This window comes from Poecilia mexicana, unplaced genomic scaffold (assembly GCF_051168715.1).
Source record: "Poecilia mexicana isolate PSO_F unplaced genomic scaffold, ASM5116871v1 scaffold_6, whole genome shotgun sequence".
NCBI classification, from domain to species: domain Eukaryota; kingdom Metazoa; phylum Chordata; class Actinopteri; order Cyprinodontiformes; family Poeciliidae; genus Poecilia; species Poecilia mexicana.
In genome coordinates, this window is record NW_028263375.1 from 31,950,343 (window position 1) to 31,965,814 (window position 15,472).

General features: G+C 39.0%; 2 protein-coding genes across 2 annotated transcripts in view; one reads left to right on the forward strand and one right to left on the reverse strand.

Annotated features, from left to right (window-relative positions):
* Positions 1–15,472, forward strand: part of LOC106925571 (voltage-dependent calcium channel subunit alpha-2/delta-4-like) — a 60,330-nt gene that overhangs the window by 17,518 nt on the left and 27,340 nt on the right. Inside the window, exons 12-27 of the mRNA XM_088006597.1 lie at positions 805–883; positions 1,035–1,168; positions 1,358–1,375; positions 1,929–2,006; positions 2,569–2,649; positions 2,744–2,818; positions 3,690–3,776; positions 4,036–4,107; positions 5,128–5,189; positions 5,423–5,490; positions 8,485–8,530; positions 9,441–9,538; positions 9,651–9,741; positions 9,870–9,962; positions 10,457–10,578; positions 10,685–10,753. Of these exons, the coding sequence (XP_087862723.1) occupies positions 805–883; positions 1,035–1,168; positions 1,358–1,375; positions 1,929–2,006; positions 2,569–2,649; positions 2,744–2,818; positions 3,690–3,776; positions 4,036–4,107; positions 5,128–5,189; positions 5,423–5,490; positions 8,485–8,530; positions 9,441–9,538; positions 9,651–9,741; positions 9,870–9,962; positions 10,457–10,578; positions 10,685–10,753 (1,273 nt within the window). The remainder of the gene's footprint in view (positions 1–804; positions 884–1,034; positions 1,169–1,357; positions 1,376–1,928; positions 2,007–2,568; positions 2,650–2,743; positions 2,819–3,689; positions 3,777–4,035; positions 4,108–5,127; positions 5,190–5,422; positions 5,491–8,484; positions 8,531–9,440; positions 9,539–9,650; positions 9,742–9,869; positions 9,963–10,456; positions 10,579–10,684; positions 10,754–15,472) is intronic.
* LOC106911704 (uncharacterized) lies at positions 13,464–14,886 on the reverse strand. The gene is made up of 3 exons (XM_014978530.2): positions 14,853–14,886; positions 14,019–14,693; positions 13,464–13,927 (listed from the first exon to the last, which is right to left on the reverse strand). Exons 1-3 carry the CDS (start codon positions 14,884–14,886, stop codon positions 13,464–13,466), a joined length of 1,173 nt encoding a protein of 390 aa, XP_014834016.2.

Consider the following 15,472-nt stretch of genomic DNA (forward strand, 5'->3'; position numbering starts at 1 on the left):
CCTCTGCTGCCTCTGCCAAACTAGGCTAACTACATTTCTAAACAGAATTGTCTGCACATCTTACCAGTTTTGAGGTCAGGACCATTCCATAAACCTGATGGCCGTCTCCTTTATTCATTCCAAAATCTGTTTTGATATGTACATGGAATCAGTGTCACCACTGTCCAAGCTCATCCAGTTAACCCATATTAATATTAAATCAGATCCAATAAAAGGTCATTTCAAGGGTCAGGCATGGCAGGTTCTATATTTGCCCTTGACTTTCCTCTCTGTATGGTGTTTTTTTTAATGCTGGGGCTAAAGTTCTGTTTCAGCATGGTGTCTGAAATTACTCATGTTTTACCTTTTCAGAACATCAGTGAATGGATTTTCAGATTTCTATTTGTAAAAAAAAAAAGTTAAGTGATGTATTTTCTTTCCTACTTTACAATTATTCACAACTTTATGTTGATCTATCACATAAAATGCATCCAACTTCAAGTAAACAATGTGCAAAATAGGAACATATTTATTGTATGTTCATAAAGTTCTACGTTTGTGACAATAAAAGGCTCACTGATGGTTTCCAACTCGTCCAACAGAGCATAAACATTGTTTGCATTTAGAAAAGATCACTGACCTGGATTTTTATGGATGAGGTGTTTTCCCTAAACCCTCTCATCTGGCTTCTCTCGCAATACTGAACTGTACTTTTTATGTGAGCATGATTCTTTCTACCAATTGAAAACATCTTCAGTACAACATTTAATAATTTGTCAACATTGTATATAACACGCCTTTCCATTAACATGATTCTCTGTTTAGGTTCGAGTGTTCACCTACCTGATTGGTAGAGAGATGACATTTGCTCAAGCAACCAAGTGGATCGCTTGCAACAACAAGGGTCAGTCCAGTATGTGTGTGTGTGTGTGTGTGTGTGTGTGGGTGTGTGTGTGTGTGTGTGTGTGTGCGTGTGTGTGCGTGTGTGTGTGTGTGTGTGGCTATTGCTCTGAATGGGCACAGTCATAAAGACTATGATCTTGTGGTTTCGTCAGGTTACTACACACACATCTCAACTCTGGCTGACGTTCAGGAGAATGTCATGGAGTATCTGCATGTGCTCAGTCGACCAATGGTTATCAACCACGACCATGACATCATCTGGACAGAAGCCTACATGGACACAGTGGTAAGATGACCCGTCCACATTGCAGCACAATCACTTGAGTGTCCTTTCCCCGAACATGATGCACATTGCTCATCATCTTCATTTTCATTTTCTTCATGTCTGTATCTTCATGTCCATCTGTCTTTTCCTTAAACTGTATTTGGACTCATTCTCCCATGAACCTGTTGGCCATGCAACCCACTCTGGCAGCTTCCCAACACAAAGGAGGTAAAAAATAAAATAAAATAATAAAAAATAAATAAATAAAAAGAATAATACAACCTTTTTACTGTGAGATGAAAGTTGACCGTTTCTGGCATATTTATTTCTTTAAGTTCTTTTTTTCAGCTCTGGCCAAATATTTGATACTATTGCAAACTTTGTGCTCATAGTTAATTTCTTCCATTATGGTAGGAGCCAAATATTTTATCAACATGCTTATTATGTTATTAGTTACTGTCTGCTAGTAAAGTTCCCACAATCTGGATTCAAAGCATTCGGTTAGGGTAAACTTGCGCAGCACAAACTTCAGCTGAAAAGAACTGCAGAAAACAGGGACATAATCTGACATTCTTCACACTACTGGCTGACATTGGCAGTGTTGTCAACATGCATTTAAAATGTCCTTTATTTTACACAAAGAAATTCAGCTTCATAATGCCATCTGGTCAATCAGTTTTCTGCTGTCTAAAATTATATTTTTTTGTAAATGCCTTGTTTTGAATATGTACATATATAAACTGAATTGAATTAATGAGGAACCATGTTCTTTGTCTTTTAGCTTTTCTACACCAAAGCTCAGAGTCTGCTGCTGATGACTTCAGTGGCCATGCCAGTTTTCAGCAAGAAGAAGGAAACAGTCAGTTCAACAATTCGCCCTATGATATTCTCTGAAAGTCAGATATATATTTATTTGTTCAGATACAATATTTAATCCACATTTATGTCTAAATTATAATGGAACAACTCTCTGAACAATTGATAAGTGAAGTTTATCATACATGGCTGAAGTACATTTTTTTTCATTTTCAACATAAAAAAAACATAAAAGTTATGAAAAACAATATGTGGACATTACCCACAATAGTAATCATGTAAAGTAGGTGTAAAACCAATCAGTGAATACAATAAATAAGAAATATAATATTACAAATTCTTAAAAAATGTTCAAGTTATTGCTTTGCACACATTCAAACATGATTGAGAATTTATACCAACGTCCGACCCAAAATAGAAACAAATCCGAAACAAAAAATCAGCTTAGATCTAGTTAATAGTTTTCATAGTGGAAAATATTCATATATTAACAGAAGACATTTAAACAGTGACATTACCAGAGAAAGGAATAACTGAATCACTGAAACATGACGTTAAGAGAGGTTGTGTGTAAACTCTGCCTTCATGATGCTGCCTGTCTTCAGCTGTCGCATGGCATCCTGCTGGGTGTGGTTGGCACTGATGTTCCCCTCATGGAGGTGATGAAGCTGGCGCCGAGATACATAGTGAGGCCGAGTGTTCTTCACTTCTCCAGCTTTTCAAAACTTTAATTCACACACTTGTGAATAAAGCTGACAGCAGTATTTTGTGTTTTATCAGCTGGGGCCACATGGCTACGCCTTCCTCCTCAACAACAATGGTTACATCCTGGCTCATCCTGACCTCCGACCTCTGGTGAGTACAGCTTCTGAATACTTTCTTTTCTGCCGCAGTGATGGATAAAGCAGAGCTGCTGAGCATCAAACTAAATCCAAACTTAATGTTCAGCAATAGAAAGATGTAAGAAACTGGCAGTCACTGTCACTGACTGCTTAGCAACAGAACAGACTTTAAGTCATCCTTAAAATCCTCTTCAATTAGTGGCCAAAGATCAGAACAGGTCAGACATAATATTTTAGTTTATTTTTTTTTCTAAAAGCAGAACATTACTACCTTTTTTTTACTTTATGCTGACAAAGGATAATCATGACAACAAACTCCAACACTCGATAAATGAGGCGTGTTTATCCAAATGTTAGAGGGATTTAAAGTGATTATATTAACGTGTAGACAATGGAAACAAAAGTATGCTTGTATATTATTCACTAGATCAATTTTGATGGAAAATATAGAACAGTAAGTTATTCAGTAACACAATATTTAAGAAGGGAAAAGTTGAAGGATGCACAAAGAATTTAACAAAAAAGTAGAAAAAATTATACAGAAGGAAATGAAAAGGAATGCTCTGAACATTCTCTGTATGCTCTGAACTCAAAGACCACACATTAACATAACCCAATAACATATACGTACACATATATAGTTAGCACAAAATTAGAGTAATTTGTGTTTGGTCTATCACTTTTTTATATCAATTCTTCTATAAATAAATCTTTACAAAATCAACTGGTGCCATAGATTAGGTTCCTTTGCCCATGTCAGGCAGTTTATTTTGTTATTGACTCTGATTTTTTGTCCTGGGTGAGTGAAGTCTGGCCAGCCCTTTGAATATTTTAGCAGGGACCCCAGCTCAGATACACAGTAACGGTGCTCCTCTGTCCTACAGTATAAAGACGGTAAGAAGCTAAAGCCAAAGCCAAACTACAACAGTGTGGATCTGTCAGAGGTGGAGTGGGAGGACACAGAGGAGATGGTAAACACACACAGGATTAAGACTAAAATGGCTGCAATTTAAATCTGAATGTATTCAACAGTAAAGACTCAATAGATTGAGTCTGTGGACCTGATTTAGTTATGTGAAGAATCTTTTTGCACTATTATTGTAATCTGTCTGCCGTACTGATTGTAGGGCAGACAGATATTTGCTTAGTAATTGTTCACGTGGATGCAAATGTTGTGCTTTGGTATTGTTCACTTCTATCTAGTCTAATTTTGTATTTTTATTCTTACAGCTGAGGACACCTATGGTGAAAGGAGAGACAGGCAGCATGACCCTGAACATCAGAGCTTCTGTGGATAAAGGGGTGAGAAAGTTCTGTACAACAAAAGCTTCTTATTCCATCCTGCTTAGAGTTGACTGTAGTCGATTAAAATGTGTTATATTAATAACTCCTGCTCACCCACAGTGACTGTTTTTACCAGAACTGTTGTTGTAACTCGGTTCATGTAAAAACTGGAGCTAAAAACTGGGCGTCTCACAGGCAGGAAGTAGTAGTGATATTATTCTGACTGCTGACTGTGCTCAGGGAAATCTTCATAAACTGGAAGATTAATAGACAGGTTCGGTTTACGTTAATAAGTTAACCCACAATTCAGTTTATCTTAAAATTAAATATTAAATCACATAAATAAGAAAGGATTTTTAACACAGAAATGTATGTTCACTGTATGTATCTGGAATCAGTTCTTCATCAAGCCTGCTTCTGTTTTAATCATTGCTTGTCAGGTTTATGCTAAGTTTTGTTTGTCTGAAAGGAGAACAGTCTGCAACTGAGCAGCAGTCCACAGTCCTTTTTTATGTATCCCAGCTGAGATGCTTCCAGCATTGTCTGTCAAGACTGGTTTAACAATGTTGCTTTTATCCCTGTTTCTTGTCCTCGCCTTTTTCTACTGCGCAACTTCCACACTTTGAAAAGCCGACTTCTTTGAGCAGAGCCTTCCCCATAAGAGAACCTTAAAATAAAATGTATAGATTTCAAACCTCAGATTCTTAGAGCTGCCACCCAGGAAAAATAAAAGCAGAACTATATTGAGTTAAACGTGAAAACCTTTTGTTATAACTTCACTTACATGCTTTTCTATTGATCCTTTGCAATATTATAATATTCTGATAATTTTCAAAGCTAACAGAACTAACTGGTTGACGTATCACTGTGTGTGATGAATCTATATAAGTGTGAGAGTTTGAATTGAATTCCTGTAATAATGTTTTGATGTTATTCTGATTTATTGACATGTATCATGTTCTAAACATGCTATGGGCAATTTGATTACAATTTCTGTTTTGAATATTGCATGATCAGATGTGTTTTTTTATTCAACAGAAAAGACCAATGTACCTCACCAACAACTACTTCTACACAGACATTGCTGAAACGCCTTTCAGGTATAACACAGTTCATCTTTTCGTTTTTTCATGCTGTATATATGTTGGATTCAATACTCTTATTTTCTTTTGTTTGTTTCAACAATTTCCATATACTTCAATATATACAAATGGGAAAGATGTGCTGAAATGAATGTTCTTTTTGTGGCTTGTGTTCTTCAATAGCATCAGTGGAATCTACCAGTTGTTTATTCAGTATAAAGTTTACCTTTGTCCCTGTCTTTACCCGTTAGCTTTGGCCTGGTGCTGACCAAGGGTCACGGCAGTCTGATGTTTACAGGAAATGTATCAGTGGAAGAAGGTAGGATTTTCGGTTATGGTTTTACAATATTTCCTCACATCTTTTTTTAATCCCGGCCAAAAAAATTGCCGCAAAATGCGGTCATATGTTTTGGTCACCCCCATGTGACCAGCCATAGGATTGTCATGAGCAAGATTTAAAATGGCAAGACGAAATTTCTGTGGTACCACAATTTGATTAACTGCCCGCCAGTCATCCTCTGCAGTGGCCTGTGATGGTGTCCATTTACGCACCAACAGGCCATCTACACAAAAATATCCCTCGTGCATTTTCTCAATTTCATCATTTGACACAACACGGTTGAACAAAGGGACAAGAGAGGGATCACGACTTTGTTCCAGAATAAGATTTCCCCTCGACATGTTGTCGTAAAGAGCCTCCCCCTGGTCCACATCATGTGAAGGTGCCACAGGTGTAGAAGGCACCGACGTACCTGCAGAATCCAAGTTGCTTTCCCCATTCAAAGGGTCATCTGATAAGCTGCGTTCCTCCAGGTTGATCACATCACCGATGTCCAGTTCCATGTTTTCCCGGGCCATAGCTCGAGTAACCGCACACACGGGAAACACCTTTGGATATTTTCTCTGCAACTCATCTGGGGCATCTGATATCACTGGAACTGTTGTAACTTCCGGATTAATCAAAATTTTACCCCCTGCCAAATCGTTTCCCAGAAGAAAATCAATCCCTTTTATTGGGAAAACTGGACTTGCGGCCACCACCACCTCACCAGAAACCAACTTCGAAGTCAAACAGATGCGATGAAGAGGGATGCGTAAGAAATTCATTCCAAGACCTTGCACCAACTCATATGAATTTAGAAAGGTCTCATCATTTAACGGCAGAACACTATCAAGAATAATGGATCTAGATGCTGCCGTGTCCCTCAAGATTGTTACAGGTACTCTTTGTCCGCCCGCTATGGAGACACTCCCAGTCATGAGAAAAGGTGCATAAATTCCCAGCTCTACGTTCCCCGCCTCGCAGGAAACTAAAACTGGGGGTGGCTTAGCTGGCGTGGCCGCTGTAGCTGACAAAGGCTTCTTGTTGAGCAAAAAACAGTTGGCCATAATATGACCACGCTTATTGCAATGAGCGCAAACTGGCCTCCTACCAACTCCACTTTCAAAGCGATGTTCCACCTCAACGTTGGGCTTCGCAGGAGGCGGGGCACTACGCAGCGGCACATAAGGCTGCCTGTCAAATACATTTTTATGAGTCAAAACATACTCATCCGCCAATACAGCCGCCTTGGAAATTTCAACAACCTTATGTTCATTTATATACGTTACAATCTGCTTAGTTAGACAGTTCTTAAATTCTTCCAGCAGAATTAAATCACGTAACTGACTGAAATTTTCCACGCCCAGTGCTAAACACCAACGATCAAAGAGGACCTCCTTGTCATGGGCAAATTCTACATAACTCCGACCTTCATCCTTAACAAGACCGCGGAACTTTTGCCTATACGCTTCCGGCACAAGTTCATATGCTTTGAGAACAGCTGATTTCACTGAGTCATAATTCAAACTGACGTCAGACGGAAGTGAAGCATAAACCTCTTGAGCTTTCCCCGTAAATACGCACTGCAATAATAACGGCCAAAATTGCTTTGGCCATTGTAATGATATAGCCACTCTCTCAAATAGGACAAAATACATGTCCACATCATTTTCGGAAAAGGGTGGTATCAAACGAATGCACTTGCTCATATCAAAGGTAGAGGAACCCCACGGGGCAGTCGAGCTGCTCACTTCAAGCTCTTTCAAACGAACTTCTTTATTTGCTTCAGTTTCCAATTTACGCAGTTGGAACTCATGATCCAATTCCCGTTCTCTGAGATTGAGACGGCGAAGTTCAAGCTGTAGTTCCAATTCACGAAGATAAAAAGAAGTTTTTTCAGTCCCAGCGCCCTGACAGTCTTGATGACCAGTATGGGCATCAGGGCTAAGCAGAGGAGCCGTGTCAGAGTTAGTTTGAATGTCAGCACCAGAGTCAACCTGTGGACCAGCATCAGAACCAACGCGAGGAAGAACGCCAGCGTCAATCAGAGCAGAAACAATCTCAGATTTCATTTCCGCCTTTTTTAACTGCTTAGAAACGGAGATCGAAAACTCACCAGCAATTAATAAAAGCTGATCCTTTGTACAACAATCAATTTGCTCGATTGTAGGATTGTCCGAAAACTCTTCCAGGCTAAACTCCATTTCGGTTTAGAAAGTCGTAACAAACTAAAACGAACAAAACGAGAACCAAAGACGCTCCTTGCAACCCACAAACATCAATAAGTGCCGGAAATCCGCCCAAATATGACGAGCCCCCAATATGTTACGGCCCGCACAGGGCACACAACATAAAAGGTCCAGACCAAGTTATATAAAACAAAAGTTTTATTCAGACTGTGGCTGGACATAGAGGTACTGGGGAATCGTGGCAAATAAACAAAAGAGTGGGAGCATTCACAAACCAGCCAGCAGTTGGCCGTCGGATTCGGGCCGCTCCCCTCGCCCAGCCTCGCCGGATCATTCACCCTACAACCAAAAACCGGAAAAACCTCGGCTTGGCCAACGATCCCCAGACCTAACAACACAAAAGGAAAGTTAACCAACAAGAAAACACATTGAAGGAGCAGGAGCGAGGCATGGAGACACGCCACCAACCAGGAGCTCTCCCAACTTCCTCGCTGCTCTGGTGGGTGGGGCTTGATCCCTTTAAACTCTCGCCAGCCAATCAACTGCAAGAAGAAAACAGCAATTAAACAGGGATTCATTCACAATAGTGACAGGCGCCCGTCACATCTACACACCAGCAATATTTTATCTTGTCATTATAAGAAATCAAACAATATGTTCAACTCAGTTGGATTATCTGACAGTTCTCTTGAATGCTGTAATTAATGCAGAGTGAATGAAACATCAACACTCTTGCTCTTCAACTGACATCAACTCCTGTGATTTATTTTACTGACTTACATATTTTTACTTTCCAATATAGGTCTGCATGATATGACCTCCCCTGACCTAAGCCTCGCCTCTGAGTGGTACGTCTGAAATGCGAACTGACATTTAGAGTAAATCAGGATAATTTATAGACCTTCTAACTCCATTTAGTGACAGACAAACAGCTGTTAAAATTACCCCCAAAACAACTCTAAATTATGCAGATGTTAAATTGTATTTTACAGCAATGGTACAACAACATATTTACATTTATATATTTGAAACAAAATTACTGAAAATATGGAATAAAAGTTTTTCAGTCCCACTTATCATGTCAGTGAAAAATGTTTTTCATACATTTTCCAATGCAAGAAAAATTGAATATTTCCATTGTTAGCTGCGTATATTCAATATATAATTTGCATGTTAAAGTTGGAGATGATTTTGCATTACAGATGTTTAAGAACTTTTGGAGTCAAGTGAAATGCTACAATAGAAATTTAAACAAGTTACTTTCTTAATGTTAAAATGCAAACATACTTTAGGAAATTATTATAATGTGCACTGAATTGTTCTCATTGTCCATATGCTTTTCTTTATCTATCGTTTCATTTACTGGATGTTGATTGTCCAGCTGCTGTGCGTTCTGCACATATGTGCTTTAACACCTGCTGCACACTTCACGCCTCGGTGGGGAGTGTTACAGAAAAGCTCCATTCTGAGAGCTTGTTTCAAAAGCTCTGATCACTGGTGACGTGTTAACAATCAGCTGGACCTCAACAAAAATGTTCTGATTTCACTGAAAACCAGGCCTGTGTGAACAGAGCCTGTGCTACATGAGCTCAGACCTGGGGTGGGATATTGAGCATAGCCATCCAAAATGAGTGTAGAAATCACTGTTCTTCCTCTCCTTCACCAGTGGGAGCTGTAGGAATCAACAAATCAGGCTTCCAACTGGATCAACGGTCCTTTGCTTTGTTTATCCAACTGTCAAAATCTTTTCTTCTACAGGACTTACTGTGAGACAGACATCGACCCAGATCACCGAAAATACACCCAGCATCAAGCGGTCATCAGATACCTACAGGGGAAGGAGCCTGACCTGGAGTGTAGGTTTTACCTCCTCACAAAAACATCTTAACATTATTTCAGTAAATTTTTACAGTTTGCAGATTGACGTGCTTCTATTTCTATTTGATTCCACATTTGTTTTGGCTTTAGGTGATGAATTGTTGCTCCAGCAGATATTGTTTGACGCCGTGGTAACAGCCCCACTGGAGGCTTATTGGAACTCAGTGATGCTTAATGACAGGTGAGACCACTGAAACTGAATCACGTGTGAGCTCACAACTGGACTATAATCTGCTGCTGTAATTTAAGTTCTCTGGTAGGAATATGTATGTGTCATGCCTGTCTAATGTATTGTGGCGTGGTGTGCAGGGTGGAGCCGGGGGTCGAGACAGCTTTTCTTGGGACTCGCTCGGGGCTGATGAGGTTAATGAGATATGCAGGAACGGAGACCAGAGTGGCAAAGTAAGGATGAGAACACCGACTCAAGTCATAGTCTGTCTCTGTAGCAGAAAGTAAATCTCACTTACATAACAGAATGTGTAGATAACGCATCACACTGGTGGGTCTCAATAAATTAGAATATTATCAAAAAGTTTGTTTATTTTCATAGTTCAGTTCAATAAATGAACACGGTGTATAGATTAAACCTTTATTTCAGTTAATTATGATGATTTTCCTCTAAAAAAAACTACGAGAAACATGACATTAATTTATTAGAATAAAAAGTATGTTTAATGCCAAGTTAAAGGTTTTTTTAATATGTACTTTTAGTGTAGTAAACAGATTAGAGGTATATATGTTTTATTCTGATGTACTTTTATCTGAACAAATCTGATGTTTAGTGATGTTCAAAATCACTATCACTAAAAATGATATTGAACAAAATCACTTTCAGTTGATTTTGTTCAAAACACACAAAATAAAATTTGATCTAAAGTAAAATTTATCGCTTACAGAAAATTCCTGACTCCATTGGACAAAAACAACCTGTTCACCATCGACCATTTCCCCCTTTGGTATCGCCTGGCCGTGGAAAACACTCCTGGGAGATTTTTCTACTACGCTGTTAATGACAAAGGTCTACACTCTTATATCTCTTAACCAAACATATTTGGTTTGTATTCTTTGCAAATAACCAATCAGAAAATATGTGAGTTTATTGAAAGTGATTGTTCTCCTAACAGGAGTGAAGTATGTTATAGCAACAACAGCTGTCACCGTGTCATCTGGAGACAAAATGGCCATGGCTGGAGGTCAGTGTCACTGCTGTAGTCCTGATCTGCTTTCTGGAGAATGTCATGTCAAATGCATTTTCTCTTTTCATGGAGATTTTCCTGATGTTGCCTGGTCTGTGGTACTTACGCTGACCACTAACAGTGGTACGGATTGATCAGGATAAAGGAAATTAAAAAAAACAACATATCGTCACCTTACTAAAAAAAGAGTCCTAAGTCAATTTTTTTGCCAAAAGTATTTATTTATTTATTTATTTATTTATTTATTTATTTATAAATTTATTGCCTAAATAAATCACTTTTGACAAAAAATGACTTATTTTAGGAAAACTGTCAAATTTAACTCAAATCTACTGATGCTTCTGATATATTTTTATTTACATACAAAAAAAAAACAAATTGAGACATAGTTCAGAATATGTCGCCTGCAGCTGCAGAATATTAGTTGGTGGGATTTAACTGATCTTGTTGATGGGGGATTACAATATAAACCCTCTCTGGAGCAGCTGGAGAAGGATCAATTCAGTCCCTGACAGATCAGTCACTACAGAGGATCACTAATGTCAACTTGCCACATTTTAATGATATAAAAAAAATAAATCCTTCCAAATCTAGCATTCTGTATAACTCAGCTGAAAACTAAAAAAAAAAAAAAAAAAAGTATCAATCTGGCTGCTAAAATGTTCATAGTCTTAAACCACTATTTCATGTTTTGCTCGACACTCTGAACATCACACCAAATATTATTTTAAAGTAAATCTAATGAAACTTCAGGTTGTGCATAAGAATGACATGACACTGTCATAAACATGACATGACTTCTGTTATGAAGAGGAAGGAATCTTCATGAATCTTTACGACTGTTGTCATGACATATAATTTGGTAAATAATGACACTTTTCATTCAAAGTTACATTAAATTTTGCATTAAAAGTTCATTAAATGTGTCAACTTTGCTTGAAAAGTGTCATTATTTACCAAATGACACGTCATGACAACAGTCATAAACATTCATGAAGACTCCTTCATCTTCTTGTTATGTCATGTTTATGACAGTTTCATGTCAGTCTTATGCACATGTGACCGGTGGACTTCTGCGTTGTGTGTGTTATGTGGTGATCAGACAAACCACAAGACACCAAGTCTGGGTTTGGAGGCGGTCTCCGTTTATTTAATCTGTCAATCGGGAGATATTAGCATTAGCACCTAGCATGTGCTCCAACCTGATCTATACAAAATAACAGTGTTAGCATGCATCAAATGTTATAAAGGCGTAATAGCAACTCAAATGAAAATATCCAAACAGTTATTAATACAGCAGGAAAAATAAACATTTGAACAATATAAATTAAAGGATTACAATGGATTATAAAACTTGCCTCTCCCCAGTGGAACGAATAACAAAAGGAAAAAGGAAATTAATAACTTAATATTTATAAATAATCCTGGAGGACCCTGAACAAAAGAAGAAGAAAATAACGCAGAGTTAGAGGACCAAACCCCTTATAGTAGACTCAGAGGATCACAAGAACAGTCAAGTATAAGCGGACAAATACATGAAAGGACACATTTTGTGTAAATATACAATTATTAATATAGACCCAGTTACACACACACTGTCAAATAAATTGTAACCATTTTTTCTAATTTGTTAAAGCTTTAGTGTTGAACCACTGCGACCTTTATGTGTGTTCCTGTTTTGATAATAATAATGATAATTCTGATAATGATCAGAAATTTTCCTACTGCGATGTAAGTAAAGGACTTTTGTAAAAATTCTGACCCATCTGTCAACACAGCAGGGGTCCTTGAGATAGATATTACGAGAAGAAATCAGGAAAGCATAATGCCCCAGGTTTATAAATAAAACCTACCTCAGATGATTCACAACTTACACATTTTTTTAAGGGATTCAATTGGGAATCACAGCAGATGCTGTCATTGTGATGTAATTTAGCCAAAAACTGAACTTTGTGAAGTTATTTTGAAAAACAAAATACTGCTGAGAGAAATGAATTGCTATCCTTAACTTGATGAGCAGAGCAACTGAGGTTGAGATAATGTTTCAAACAAGTTTATTCCTCATAAGAGAAAAACTTCCAGACAAATTCTTGATTATTAAGGATTGGTCATGTGACGTCCTCACGTGTTTATGCAGCATTTGATTTTTAAAATGAGAGTTGCCATAAATGTTGTACCTTGACAGAAGGGGTTTGTAGTTCAGAGCTTCTCCTCTAGGTAGCAGCAGAAGTCTGGAATTATTTAGTTGTAGTTGTTACATTAAAGCTTAAAGCTGGATTCTCTCATATATCAGGTCTCAGTCATTGTCTGTCCTGAGAAGGTATGATAGAAAAATACTAAATTAACATAATTTACAAGTTGTCAAATATGAAACAGACATGACTGTTGGGAAACTAATTTAATTTGCATTGCTGTGCATCTTAAGCTTGTACTCAGATGCTGTGAAAGAGAAAGGAAAACACAAATAAAAAAACTAGAATGTCCAGATGTGCCAATAAGCACATATATAGGTTTCATATGAAGAGCACCAATGCATTTAAAATGTGCTACAGTTTTTAAACTTCACCTAGTCTAACTTGTTAAATTAGTTGTACAATCACTCCACGCCCAGAGTTTTAGCACGGTGGCAGAATTGCAGAGTTTCTCCCTTTAGACACTGTTTGAGAAATGAAGAGCAAAGCTGCCAAAACAATTGGATCTCAGCATGTCAGAAGCTGCTGATTCGATATCCATACACAAAGTCACAGCCGTCTTTGGATGTGTCAGTAGATAAAGCTGGGACGTCATCCAGGTCAGTCTCAGTTCCAGACTTGGCTATCAGAGGCTGACCGCGGCTCTTCATCTTTCTCTGGTACCGAGCCATGAGTGAGGCATACACACAGCCGTAAGTTGCTGCAACAACCATCATGATGCACACTGTGCCACACACCACTCCCGCCACTATTTGTGTGCCATGTGCCCTGCGTACGCTGACTGGCCTGTGTCGCTGCCGAACACACTCATCCATGCTGCTGAGCCGCCCTGGTGGGCAGGAAGGCTTAGTGGCCTGATTCAATGCAACATCCTTGGTTGGACTTATACAGTACTTGAACATCTCTGCTGGAATGCTACGGATGTCCCTGCCCTTAAGGTTCCCGGGGAAATTGCACTGCATCACATCTACCTGTCCATCTGTAAAACAAAGGGACAAGTGAGAAGACAACATAGCAATGTTGTATCAAACTACTCTCATCGCCTATTTTGGAAATGTTAACCTGCTTACCTCTGTAAATTAACCACTCCATCCAGTTCTTGAAATCCCTCAATTTGCAGTCACATTCCCAATGGTTTCCAGCCAACTGGAGCTGCTGGAGGTTAACTAGGGGCTCAAATGTAACTCTGTCTAGGGTCATAAGTTGATTGTGAGCCAGGGACAACCAGGTGAGTCTCTGAAGCCCATCCAGGAGGCCCTTTGGCAGTAATAGAAGGCTATTATAGGACAGATCAAGCCCCTGCAGCTGCCACAATCCCTGGAAGACCTCCTTGCTTAAACCATCACTCCCATTCAGTCTGTGGCCAGTCACTGTGCTGTTAGGGAGGTCAGAGGCTGTTACAATAAAACCAAAGTAGTTAGAAGAGAGATTTAACCATCGAAGGCTGCTCAGGCCAAGGAAAGCTCTAGGCTGCAACCTGTGAAAATGATTGTGGGACAGATCCAGGAGCTCCACGTAGCTGAGGTTCAACATGTCGCTGCTACCCAAGGAGGACAGGTTGTTCCGAGAAAGATGGAGCACCAGAGAATCCAAGTCTAGCTGCTTTTGGATGGGTATCAGAGAGACGAGCCCCACCGCAGAGCAGTCAGTTGTGTTGTGGTAGCAGGTGCAGATAGTAGGACAGCCACTGACTGAGCCCAGAAGCCCCAGCAGAACCAGCACCACTCCAGTGGAAGCCTCATAGACTAGGAGACATGAACAAAGGAATAATAACATTCTTAGAAACACTCCTGTGGACAGAGATATTTAAATTATTACAGACTTGTTCTTAGTTTGGAGTTCTAAAACAGCCAAAGGAGTAACTGCATTCCTACAGTGTGAAGGGTAGGTTTATAGAAACTCACCCAAACTCCCATGGTGACTCTGTCCATGCCTCATGTCTTCAGCATTCACTCTGCTGTAAGTGCCGGTTTACATTTGGCTCGTCTTGCTTGGTGCTGGATAACCCTGACATCCAGGTTTGTAGATGAACTTGAAGAAATAATTAAAGAAAATGTCAAAGTACAATGGGGTTATGAAATTGAAGTAGAATTGAGTTTTTGATTCGGAAAACATAAAAACAGAGGTTTATAAAATCCAGGATGCAGGATGCTTTTCATAATATCTGTAGCAGAATGAGTCGCTCTCAGGGGTTTAAGGAATTTCAGTGCTGTACCATGATAGGATGTCACTAGTGGATTAACTACAGTAAAGAGTTTTCCTCACTACTTAAATAATTCATAGTCAACTGTTGATAGTATTACAAAAAATTTGAAGTAACTGGAAACAACTCACCCTTAAGGCAGTAGGACAGGAAAAATTACAGAGCTGGATCAGTAACTGACAGCATAGTTCACTGAGGTCCTCAAATTTCTACACACTCGATAGTTACCAACTTTCAGACTTTGGTTTGAAATCTTCAGACGCGTGGAAAGCTTAATTTAACTTGTCATTTAGACCCAGCTGCATGATTAAGCAGCTGGGT